The sequence below is a fragment of the Mustelus asterias genome, unplaced genomic scaffold (assembly GCF_964213995.1).
Source record: "Mustelus asterias unplaced genomic scaffold, sMusAst1.hap1.1 HAP1_SCAFFOLD_983, whole genome shotgun sequence".
Taxonomy (NCBI): Eukaryota; Metazoa; Chordata; class Chondrichthyes; order Carcharhiniformes; family Triakidae; genus Mustelus; species Mustelus asterias.
In genome coordinates, this window is record NW_027590929.1 from 80,166 (window position 1) to 93,546 (window position 13,381).

Here is a 13,381-nt window from a genome sequence, read left to right on the forward strand (position 1 = left end):
GTTTCTATATAAATATCTATATGATTATTAAATTTATATACACTGACAGATAATAAATATTAAAGTGTTTCTATATAAATATCTATATGATTAAATTTATATACACTGACAGATAATAAATATTAAAGTGTTTCTATCTATAAATGTCTATATGATTATTAAATTTATATACACTAACAGATAATAAATATTAAAGTGTTTCTATATAAATATCTATATGATTATTAAATTTATATACACTAACAGATAATAAATATTAAAGTGTTTCTATATAAATATCTATATGATTCTCTGTGTGAGGAGGTGGGAGTGAGAAGCGCGCCCCCTCCGGCCGGGAGGAGATGCTGCAGCTGGGAGGACCAGCCCCGCCCCGGCCGCTCCCATTGGCTGGAGGACCAACCTCCGGACCGCGGTCCTCCGAAGGGGGCGTGTCCCGCGCTGCTGCTGCTCCCGGCCCTGATTGGTGGAGAGCGCCTGTCACTCCCAGGGGATGGTCACGTGGGGGGGGGGCGGAGCTGGTGTGGGGGTCACGTGGCCGGGCTGAGGGATCAGAAGGCGCTCTGGTGTTTCTGTGTCTCTCTCACAGTCTCCGGTTCCCGCCTGGAGGAGACATTCGGATGCTCCGGTTGGTATTCAGTCAATGATATAAACAAACCCCCTCTCCCCCCCCCCTCCCAGAGTGCCCCACCGGCCGGATCACACTGCGCAGGCGCGGCTCAGGCAGAGGAATAGGGCGGATTCCCAGGCGCGGGGCAGCCTGGGTAGGGCCACCTGCCATTGTGACCCCGCCCAGGTATTGTGATCCCACCCCCCAGCCATTGTGACCCCGCCCAGGTATTGTGATCCCACCCCCCAGCCATTGTGACCCCGCCCAGGTATTGTGATCCCACCCCCCAGCCATTGTGACCCCGCCCAGGTATTGTGATCCCACCCCCCAGCCATTGTGACCCCGCCCAGGTATTGTGACCCCACCCAGGCCATTGTGACCTCACCCTGCCATTGTGACCCACCCCCACAGCCGTTGTGACCTCACCCAGCCATTGAGGCCTCACCCAGCCATTGAGACCCCGCCCAGGCCATTGTGACCCCACCCAACCATTGTGACCCCGCCCAGGCCATTGTGACCCCACCCAGCCATTGTGAACCAACCCAACCATTGTGACCTCACCCAACCATTGTGACCTCACCCAACCATTGTGACCTCACCCAACCATTGTGACCTCGCCCGGCCATTGTGACCCCACCCAGCCATTGTGAACCAACCCAACCATTGTGACCTCACCCAACCATTGTGACCCCACCCAGGCCATTGAGACCCCACCCAGCCATTGTGAACCAACCCAACCATTGTGACCTCACCCAACCATTGTGACCTCACCCAACCATTGTGACCTCGCCCGGCCATTGTGACCCCACCCAGCCATTGTGAACCAACCCAACCATTGTGACCTCACCCAACCATTGTGACCCCACCCAGGCCATTGAGACCCCACCCAGGCCATTGAGACCCCACCCAGGCCATTGTGACCCCACCCAGGCCATTGAGATCCCGCCCAGGCCATTGTGACCCCACCCAGGCCATTGAGATCCCGCCCAGGCCATTGTGACCCCACCCAACCATTGTGACCCCACCCAACCATTGTGACCCCACCCAACCATTGTGACCCCACCCAACCATTGTGACCCCACCCAACCATTGTGACCTCACCCAGCCATTGTGACCCCACCCAACCATTGTGACCTCACCCAGCCATTGTGACCTCACTGATCCATTGTGACCCCACCCAGGCCATTGAGACCCCGCCCAGGCCATTGAGACCCCGCCCAGGCCATTGTGACCCCGCCCAGGCCATTGTGACCCCGCCCAGGCCATTGTGACCCCGCCCAGGCCATTGTGACCCCGCCCAGGCCATTGTGACCCCACCCAGGCCATTGAGACCCCGCCCAGGCCATTGAGACCCCGCCCAGGCCATTGAGACCCCGCCCAGCCAAAACATTGAATGTATTCAAGGGGCGGCTGGATATCACCCTTGGGGCGAATGGGATCAAAGGTTTTCTTTTGACTTTGATTTATTATTGTCATATGTATCGGGATACAGTGAAAAGTATTGTTTCTTGCGCGCTGTACAGACAAAGCATACCGTTCATAGAGAAGGAAAGGGGGAGGTGCAGAATGTAGTCACAGCTAGGGTGCAGAGAAAGCTCAACTTTAATGTGAGGTTATGGGGGGAAAGCAGGATTAGGCTATTGAGTTGGATGATCAGCCATGATGGTGATGAATGGGGGAGCAGGCTCGAAGGGCCGAATGGCCTCCTCTCGCTCCTAACTTCTATGTTTCTGTGATATTTACTTTTGGGGGGTTTTTCGCGCGTGGGCTGGTCTCACGCAAACACACGCGCGCGCGCACACGACCGAAGGCTCGCGCTGTGTGACCCGCTCTCCATTCACCTTGCAGGGATGTTGCAGGGGGACACTCGGAGGCGGGAAGCGCCGGCGGAACGTCGTGCCGAGATCTGACGCGGGCAGCTTGCTCTGTCGGGGGGCCGGCGCGGATGGAAGGAGAGAAGACCGCCGCTGGCAGAGATGACCCAGGTCAGGCCGACAGCCGGTGCGGACAGAGCTTCGGCCCGCCAGCCGGTCTGGAGGGGGGCGCCGGCGGGGGCCAGCCGGGGGCCAAGCCCTTCCCCTGCCTCACGTGTGGCAAGGGGTTCCCCTACCCCTCCTGCCTGCGGGTCCACCAGCTGGCCCACACCGAGGAGCGGCCCTGCCGGTGCGCCGACTGTGGCAAGCGCTTCAAGAGCCCCCAGGAGCTGCGGCGTCACGGGCGACTGCACTCGGGCACGCGCCCCTACCCCTGCACGGTCTGTGGCAAGCGGTTCGCCCAGTCCTCCAACCTGCTGGCCCACCAGCGGGTCCACACCGGGGAGCGACCCTTCGCCTGCCCGGTCTGCGGCCGGGGCTTTGGCCGCTCCTCCCACCTGCTGCGGCACCGGCTGGTCCACACCGACGCCACTCCCCACGCCTGCTTTGACTGCGGCAAGGCCTTCAAGAGCGGGCAGGAGCTGAAGCGCCACCTGCAGGAGAAGGTGGGCGAGAGGCCCTTCAGCTGCGCCGAGTGTGGCCGGGGCTTTGCCCGCGCCTCCAACCTGCGGGCGCACCGCCGGCTCCACACCGACTCCCGGCCCCACCGCTGCGGGGCCTGCGGCAAGAGCTTCAAGCTGGCCAAGTACCTGAACCGGCACCAGGCCGCACACGCCGGGGGCCGCCCCTGCGTCTGCACCGTGTGCACCAAAGCCTTCGCCCTGCCCTCCTCCCTGCTGGCCCACCGGGAGACCCACACCCAGGAGACCCCCTTCCGCTGCCCCGTCTGCGGCAAGAGCTTCAAGCTGGCCAAGTACCTGAACCGGCACCGCACCAGCCACCGGGGGGACAGTCCCACGGCAAAGCCAACCGGGCACACTGGCACTGCCTCCCAGTAACTCGTACGCGACGCACTTTTTAAAAGTTAAAAGTTTATTTATTAGTGTCACACGTAAGGCTTACATTAACACCGCAATAAAGTTACTGCGAAAATCCCCCAGTCGCCACACTCTGACGCCAGCTTGGGTACACTGACGGAGAATTTAGCATGGCCAATCCACCCAACCTACACATCTTTGGATACTAAGGGACAATTTAGCATGGCCAATCCACCCAACCTACACATCTTTGGACACTAAGGGACAATTTAGCATGGCCAATCCACCTAACCTACACATCTTTGGATACTAAGGGGCAATTTAGCATGGCCAATCCACCTAACCTACACATCTTTGGACACTAAGGGACAATTTAGCATGGCCAATCCACCTAACCTACACATCTTTGGACACTAAGGGGACAATTTAGCATGGCCAATCCACCTAACCTACACATCTTTGGATACTAAGGGACAATTTAGCATGGCCAATCCACCTAACCTACACATCTTTGGATACTAAGGGGCAATTTAGCATGGCCAATCCACCTAACCGACACATCTTTGGACACTAAGGGGCAATTTAGCACGGCCAATCCACCTAACCTACACATCTTTGGATACTAAGGGGCAATTTAGCATGGCCAATCCACCCTAACCTACACATCTTTGGACACTAAGGGACAATTTAGCACGGCCCAATGCACCCTAACCAACACGTCTTTCGGACTGTGGGAGGAAACCGGAGCACCCGGAGGAAACCCACGCAGACACAGGGAGAATGTGCAAACTCCGCACAGACAGTGACCCGAGCCGGGAATCGAACCCGGGTCCCTGGCTCTGTGAGGCAGCAGTGCTAACCACTGTGCCACCCTGCCTATCCACCCAGTCCATGCCCCTCATAATCTTCAACACCTCAATTAGGTCGCCCCCTCAGTCTTCTCTGCTCCAACGCAAACAACCCACGCCTATCCAAAGTTTGTTTATTAATCGCAAGGAGGCTTACATTAACGCTGCAATGAAGTTACTGTGAAAATCCCCTTAGTAGCCACACTCCGGCGCCTGTTCGGGTAACACTGAGGGAGAATTTAGCACGGCCGATGCACCCTAACCAGCACGTCTCCCAGACTGTGGGAGGAAACCGGAGCACCCGGAGGAAACCCACACAGACACGAGGAGAACGTGCAGACTCCGCACAGACAGTGACCCGAGCCGGGAATCGAACCCGGGTCCCTGGCTCTGTGAGGCAGCAGTGCTAACCCACTGTGCCACCGTGCCTCCCTCTTCCTCTCTCCCGACGCACTTGATGGAAAGGTTGACCACGGGTCACAGAATCACACTGAATACTACAGTGCAGAAGAGGCCTTTCGGCCCATCGAGTCTGCGCCAACATGAAAGGCCCAGACCTGGCCACCTAATCCTACTTGCCAGCACTTGGCCCAAAGCTTCAAATGTTATGGCGTGCCAAGTACTCGGATACCAAAAACATAGGAGCAGAATGAGGCCACTCGGCCCATCGAGTCTGCTCCGCCATTGATCCTGGCTGATATTTTTCCCATCCCCATTCTCCTGCCTTTTCCCCATCACCCCCTGATCCCCTTTTTAATCAAGAACCTATCTATCTCTGTCTTAAAGACACTCAATGACCCGGCCTCCACAGCCTTCTGCGGCAAAGAGTTCCACACATTCACCACTCTCTGGCTGAAGAAATTCCTCCTCATCTCTGTTTTAAAGGATCGTCCCTTTAGCCTGAGGCTGTGCCCTCTGGTTCTAGTTTTTCCCACTAGTGGAAACATCCTCTCCACGTCCACTCTATCCAGGCCTCGCAGTATCCTGTAAGTTTCAATAAGATCTCCCCCTCATCCTTCTAAACTCCAATAGCTTCCTTTCATGGCAACTTGTCAAAGGCCTTCTGGAGATCTAAGGTGGAGCAGGTTCAGGACTGAGTTGAGGAGGAACTTCTTCACACAAAGGGTTGTGAATCTGTGGAATTCCCGGCCCAGTTGAGGCTACCTCATTGAATGTTTTTAAGGCAAGGATGGATAGATTTTTGAACAGTGAAGGAATTAAGGGTTATGGTGAGCGGGCGGGTAAGTGGAGCTGAGTCCACGGAAAGATCAGCCATGATCTTATTGAATGGCGGGGCAGGCTCGAGGGGCCAGATGGCCCACTCCTGCTCCTAGTCCTTATGTTCTCGTTATGTTCAATCTGTAATCGCTTTGCAATTGTGTCTTGGCCTCTATACGCCGTGTTTGTGAACTCGCCTCTCCTCTCACCTGGTGAAGGAGCGGCGCTCCGAAAGCTCGTGATTCCAAATAAACCTGTTGGACTTTAACCTGGTGTTGTGAGACTTCTTACTGTGCCCCACCCCGGTCCAACTCCGGCATCTCCTCATCATGGTTAGACCTCTTCAACGATGGAGTGACAACCATATCCCCGTCTGGGGGCAGAGAATTCCAAAGATTCACGACCCCTTTTGAGTGAAAACATTTCTCCTCATCTCATCCAAGATGGCCGCTCCCTTCTCCTGACACTGTTGCTACCCTCCCAACCCCTCCCTCATAGACTCGTAGAGGTTTGCAGCATGGAAACAGGCCCTTCGGCCCAACTTGTCCATGCCGCCCCCTTTTTTTTCAAACCCCTAAGCTAGTCCCAATTGCCCGCGTTTGCCCCATATCCCTCTATACCCATCTTACCCATGTAACTGTCTAAATGCTTTTTAAAAGACAAAATTGTACCCGCCTCTACTACTGCCTCTGGCAGCTCGTTCCAGACACTCACCACCCTCTGTGAAAAAATTGCCCCTCTGGACCCTTTTGTATCTCTCCCCTCTCACCTTAAACCTATGCCCTCTAGTTTTAGACTCCCCTACCTTTGGGAAAAGATATTGACTATCTAGCTGATCTGTGCCCCTCATTATTTTATAGACCTCTATAAGGTCACCCCTCAGCCTCCTACGCTCCAGAGAAAAAAGTCCCAGTCTATCCAGCCTCTCCTTATAACTCAATCCATCAAGTCCCGGTAGCATCCTAGTAAATCTTTTCTGCACTCTTTCTAGTTTAATCATATCCTTTCTATAATAGGGTGAGCAGAACTGTACACAGTATTCCAAGTGTGGCCTTACCAATGTCTTGTACAGCTTCAACAAGACATCCCAACTCATAGAGTCATAGAGGTTTACAGCATGGAAACAGGCCCTTCGGCCCAACTTGTCCATGCTGCCCTTTTAAAACCCCGAAGCTAGTCCCAACTGCCCGCGTTTGCCCCATATCCCTCTATACCCACGGTATCCATATAACTGTCGAAATGATTTTTAAAAGACAAAATTGTACCCGCCTCTACTACTACCTCTGGCAGCTCGTTCCAGACACTCACCACCCTCTGTGTGAAAAAATTGCCCCTCTGGACACTTTTGTATCTCTCCCCTCTCACCTTAAACCTGTGCCCTCTAGCTTTAGACTCCCCTACCTTTGGGAAAAGATATTGACTATCTCGCTGATCTGTGTCCCTCATTATTTTATAGACCTCTATAAGATCACCCCTCAGCCTCCTACGCTCCAGAGAAAAAAGTCCCAGTCAATCCAGCCTCTCCTTATAACTCAAACCATCAAGTCCCGGTAGCATCCTAGTAAATCTTTTCTGCACTCTTTCTAGTTTAATAATATCCTTTCTGTAATGAGATGCCCACACGAGATCTAGTTGATCCAGTATGTATAACATGAGATTCATTGGCTAACCACAACTACTAGTGTGAAACAGGTTCCTGAATGTGACCGAATCCACTGTCACTCCTGCTTTCATCAGGTCCAGGGCTCAACCAGCTTATTTCTGAATACGAGTTTACATAAACCTGGGTCTACCACGATAGGTACAACACGGGGTTAGATACAGAGTAAAGCTCCCTCTACACTGTCCCCATCAAACACTCCCAGGACAGGTACAGCACGGGTTTAGATACAGGGTAAAGCTCCCTCTACACTGTCCCCATCAAACACTCCCAGGACAGGTACAGCACGGGGTTAGATACAGAGTAAAGCTCCCTCTACACTGTCCTCCATCAAACACTCCCAGGACAGGTACAGCACGGGGTTAGATACAGAGTAAAGCTCCCTCTACACTGTCCCCCATCAAACACTCCCAGGACAGGTACAGCACGGGGTTAGATACAGAGTAAAGCTCCCTCTACACTGTAGCCCATCAAACACTCCCAGGACAGGTACAGCACGGGGTTAGATACAGAGTAAAGCTCCCTCTACACTGTCCCCATCAAACACTCCCAGGACAGGTACAGCACGGGGTTAGATACAGAGTAAAGCTCCCTCTACACTGTCCTCCATCAAACACTCCCAGGACAGGTACAGCACGGGGTTAGATACAGAGTAAAGCTCCCTCTACACTGTCCCCCATCAAACACTCCCAGGACAGGTACAGCACGGGGTTAGATACAGAGTAAAGCTCCCTCTACACTGTAGCCCATCAAACACTCCCAGGACAGGTACAGCACGGGGTTAGATACAGAGTAAAGCTCCCTCTACACTGTCCCCCATCAAACACTCCCAGGACAGGTACAGCACGGGGTTAGATACAGAGTAAAGCTCCCTCTACACTGTCCCCCATCAAACACTCCCAGGACAGGTACAGCGCGGGGTTAGATACAGAGTAAAGCTTCCTCTACACTGTCCCCCATCAAACACTCCCAGGACAGGTACAGCACGGGGTTAGATACAGAGGAAAGGTCCCTCTACACTATCCCCCATCAAACACTCCCAGGACAGGTACAGCACGGGGTTAGATACAGAGTAAAGCTCCCTCTACACTTTCCCCCTTCAAACACTCCCAGGACAGGTACAGCACGGGATTAGATACAGAGTAAAGCTCCCTCTACACTATCCCCCATCAAACACTCCCAGGACAAGTACAGCACGGGGTTAGATACAGAGTAAAGCTCCCTCTACACTGTCCCCCATCTAACACTCCCAGGACAGGTACAGCACACGGTTCGATACAGAGTAAAACTGCCTCTATACTGTCCCATCAAACACTCCCAGGACAGGTACAGCATGGGGTGAGATACAGAGTAAAGCTCCCTCTACACTTTCCCCCATCAAACATTCCCAGGAGAGGTACAGCATGGGGTAGACACAGAGTAAAGCTCCCTCTGCACTGTCCCCATCAAACACTCCCAGGATACGTACAGCACGGGGTTAGATACAGAGTAAAGCTCCCTCTACACTGTCCCCCATCAAACACTCCCAGGACAGGTACAGCACGGGGTTAGATACAGAGTAAAGCTCCCTCTACACTGTCCCCCATCAAACACTCCCAGGACAGGTACAGCACGGGGTTAGATACAGAGTAAAGCTTCCTCTACACTGTCCCCCATCAAACACTCCCAGGACAGGTACAGCACGGGGTTAGATACAGAGTAAAGCTCCCTCTACACTGTCCCCATCAAACACTCCCAGGACAGGTACAGCATGGGGTTAGATACAGAGTAAAGCTACCTCTACACTGTCCCCCATCAAACACTCCCAGGACAGGTACAGCACGGGGTTAGATACAGAGTAAAGCTCCCTCTACACTGTCCCCATCAAACACTCCCAGGACAGGTACAGCACGGGGTTAGATACAGAGTAAAGCTCCCTCTACACTCTCCCCCATCAAACACTCCCAGGACAGGTACAGCACGGGGTTAGATACAGAGTAAAGCTTCCTCTACACTGTCCCCCATCAAACACTCCCAGGACAGGTACAGCACGCGGTTAGATACAGAGTAAAGCTTCCTCTACACTGTCCCCATCAAACACTCCCAGGACAGGTACAGCACGGGGTTAGATACAGAGTAAAGCTCCCTCTACACTGTCCCCCATCAAACACTCCCAGGACAGGTACAGCACGGGGTTAGATACAGAGTAAAGCTCCCTCTACACTGTCCCCATCAAACACTCCCAGGACAGGTACAGCACGGGGTTAGATACAGAGTAAAGCTACCTCTACACTGTCCCCCATCAAACACTCCCAGGACAGGTACAGCACGGGGTTAGATACAGAGTAAAGCTCACTCTACACTGTCCCCATCAAACACTCCCAGGACAGGTACAGCACGGGGTTAGATACAGAGTAAAGCTCCCTCTACACTCTCCCCCATCAAACACTCCCAGGACAGGTACAGCACGGGGTTAGATACAGAGTAAAGCTTCCTCTACACTGTCCCCCATCAAACACTCCCAGGACAGGTACAGCACGGGGTTAGATACAGAGTAAAGCTCCCTCTACACTGTCCCCCATCAAACACTCCCAGGAGAGGTACAGCACGGGGTTAGATACAGAGTAAAGCTCCCTCTACATTGTCCCCCATCAAACACTCCCAGGACAGGTACAGCACGGGGTTAGATACAGAGTAAAGCTCCCTCTACACTGTCCCCCATCAAACACTCCCAGGAGAGGTACTGACTCTGGATTGGACAGGACGGAAGAACAACAGAAAGTGCTGGAAAATCTCAGCAGGTCTGACGGCATCTGTGGAGACGGGGAATCTAACCAACGTTTCAAGTCGGGATGACCCTTCGTCAGAACAAAGATAATCAGAAAGGTTTAATTCCGTGTGGGTGAGGCCGGGTGGTTTAACTGGACACTGGGAGTGTAACTGAGGGCACAGGAGGCTGAGAAAGGTGTCCATTTTAGTGATCAGAATGTGTGAATGGCAGAACAGAGGTACAGATGGTTCAGGCGGTTGACTTGAGAAGGGAGAGGGGGTGCGAGAAGGAGAGCGGGAAAGGAGAAGTGGAAATTGGAAGTATGGAAAGGTATCATAAAATCCCTGCAGTCCAGAAGGAGGCCATTCGTCCCATCGAGTCTGTGGACAAAGAAAGAACGTCTACAATAATTTAACAACAAGAATGGCAACAGTGGTTTTAAAATGGCTATTCTGTCTGAGAGTGAAGCACGCTGGGAATCTTGGTCAACCTATAGAAAGCACCCCGGACATTCTCTCTTCCACCTTCTTCCGTCGGGAAGAAGATACAAAAGTCTGAGGTCACGTACCGACCGACTCAAGAACAGCTTCTTCCCTGCTGCTGCTGTCAGACTTTTGAATGGACCTACCTCGCATTAAGTTGATCTTTCTCTACACCCTAGCTGTGACTGTAACACTACATTCTGTACTCTCTCCTTTCCTTCTCTATGAACGGTATGCTTTGTCTGTATAGTGCGCAAGAAGCAAAAGTTTTCACTCTATACTAAGACATGTGACAATAATAAATCAAAATCAAATCAGACCCTACACCCCTCCCTATCTCTGTAACCTCCTCCAGCCCCCTACACCCCCTCCCTATCTCTGTAACCTCCTCCAGCCCCCTACACCCCCTCCCTATCTCTGTAACCTCCTCCAGCCCCCTACACCCCCTCCCTATCTCTGTAACCCTCTCCAGCCCCCTACACCCCTCCCTATCTCTGTAACCTCCACCAACCCCTACACCCCTCCCAATCTCTGTAACTTCCTCCAGCCCCCTACAACACTCCCTATCTCTGTAACCTCCTCCAGCCACTACACCCCCTCCCTATCTCTGTAACCTCCTCCAGTCTCTACACCCCTCCCTATCTCTGTAACCTCCTCCAGCCCCTACACCCCCTCCCTATCTCTGTAACCTCCTCCAGCCCCCTACACCCCTCCCTATCTCTGTAACCTCCCCCAGCCCCCTACACCCCTCCCTATCTCTGTAACCCCCTCCAGCCCCCTACACCCCTCCCTATCTCTGTAACCTCCTCCAGTCTCTGCACCGCTCCCTATCTCTCTTACCCTCTCCATCAGCCTACAATCCTCTCTATCTCTATACTCCTTATACACCTCTGACTGTGCGGCCAAATTCCCCTCCAACTCGATTTCCAAGTTTGCTGACGACACCACCGTAGTGGGTCGGATCTCAGACAGTGACGGGACAGAGTACAGGAATGAGATAGAGAATCTGGTGAACTGGTGCGGCAACAATAATCTCTCCCTCAATGTCAACAAAACGAAGGAGATTATCATCGACTTCAGGAAGTGTAAAGGAGAACATGCTCCTGTCTACATCAACGGGGACGAAGTAGAAAGGGTCGAGAGCTTCAAGTTTTTAGGTGTCCAGATCACCAACAACCTGTCCTGGTCCCCCCCATCCCGACACTATGGTTAAGAAAGCCCCACCAACGCCTCTACTTTCTCAGAAGACTCAGGAAATTTGGCATGTCAGCTACGACTCTCTCCAACTTTTACAGATGCCCCATAGAAAGCATTCTTTCTGGTTGTATCACAGCTTGGTCTGGGGCTCCTGCTCTGCCCAAGACCGCAAGGAACTACAAAAGGGTCGTGAATGTAGCCCAATCCATCACACAAACCAGCCTCCCATCCATTGACTCTGTCTACACTTCCCGCTGCCTCGGGGAAAAGCAGCCGGCATAATTAAGGACCCCCCCCCACGCACCCCGGACATTCTCTCTTCCACCTTCTTCCATCGGGGGGAAAAAGATACAAAAGTCTGAGGTCACGCACCGACCGACTCAAGAACAGCTTCTTCCCTGCTGCTGCTGTCAGACTTTTGAATGGACCTACCTCGTATTGAGTTGATCTTTCTCTACACCCCTAGCTGTGACTGTAACACTGCATTCTACACCCTCTCCTTTCCTTCTCTATGAACGGTATGCTTTGTATTGCGCGCAAGAAACAATACTTTTCACTGTAAATACATGTAACAATAATAAACAAATCAAAATCAAATCAAATAAAGCTGCATATCAAATCTGTGCCAATGACAATCCCACTCAGGCCCTATTCCCGTAACCCTAATTTACCCCGCTAACCCCCCCTGCCACTAAGGGGCAATTTTAGCATGGTCAATCCACCTAACCCGCACATCTTTGGAGTGTGGGAGGAAACCGGAGCACCCGGAGGAAACCCACGCAGACACGGGGAGAACGTGCAGACTCCCCACAGACAGTGACCCGAGGCCGGGGATCGATCCGGGTCCCTGGTGCTGTGAGGCAGCAGCGCTAACCCACTGTGCCACCATGCGAGAAAGTCATAGAGGTTTACAATATGGAAACAGGCCCTTCGGCCCAACTTGTCCATGCCGCCCTTTTTTTTTAAACCCCTAAGTTAGTCCCAATTGCCCCCGTTTGCCCCATATCCCTCTATACCCATCTTACCTGTGTAACTGTCTAAACGCTTTTTAAAAGACAAAATTGTACCCGCCTCTACTACTACCAGGCGACACGGTGGCACAGTGGGTTAGCGCTGCTGCCTCACAGCGCCAGGGACCCGGGTTCGATTCCCCGCACGGTGGCACAGTGGGTTAGCGCTGCTGCCTCACAGCTCCAGGGACCCGGGTTCGATTCCCCGCACGGTGGCACAGTGGGTTAGCACTGCTACCTCACAGCGCCAGGGACCCGGGTTCGATTCCCGGCTTGGGTCACTGTCTGTGCGGAGTCTGCACGTTCTTCCCGTGTCTGTGTGGGTGTTTCCTCCGGGTGCTCCGGTTTCCTCCCACGGTCCAAAAGATGTGCTGGTTAGGTGACTTGGCCGTGATAAATTGTCCTTTAGTGTCAGGGGGACGAGCTGGGGTAAATGCTTGGGGTTGTGGGGGTAGGGCCAGGGTGGGATTGTGGTCGGTGCAGACTCGATGGGCCGAATGGCCTCCTTCTGCACTGTAGGGATTCTATGATTCTATACCTCTGGCAGCTCGTTCCAGACACTCACCACCCTCTGTGTGAAACAATTGCCCCTCTGGACCCTTCTGTATCTCTCCCCTCTCACCTTAAACCTATGCCCTCTAGTTTTAGACTTCCCTACCTTTGGGAAAAGATGTTGACTATCTAGCTGATCTGTGCCCCTCATTATTTTATAGACCTCTATAAGATCACCCCTCAGCCTCCTACGCTCCAGAGAAAAAA

At 53.0% G+C, this 13,381-nt stretch overlaps 1 protein-coding gene across 1 annotated transcript in view; it reads left to right on the top strand.

Annotated features, from left to right (window-relative positions):
* Positions 1-529: 529 nt before the first annotated feature.
* LOC144487699 (uncharacterized) overlaps positions 530-13,381 on the top strand; it is a 35,243-nt gene continuing 22,391 nt past the window's right edge. The window contains exons 1-2 of the mRNA XM_078205781.1: positions 530-625; positions 2,456-3,475. Of these exons, the coding sequence (XP_078061907.1) occupies positions 618-625; positions 2,456-3,475 (1,028 nt within the window). The 5' untranslated portion in view covers positions 530-617. The remainder of the gene's footprint in view (positions 626-2,455; positions 3,476-13,381) is intronic.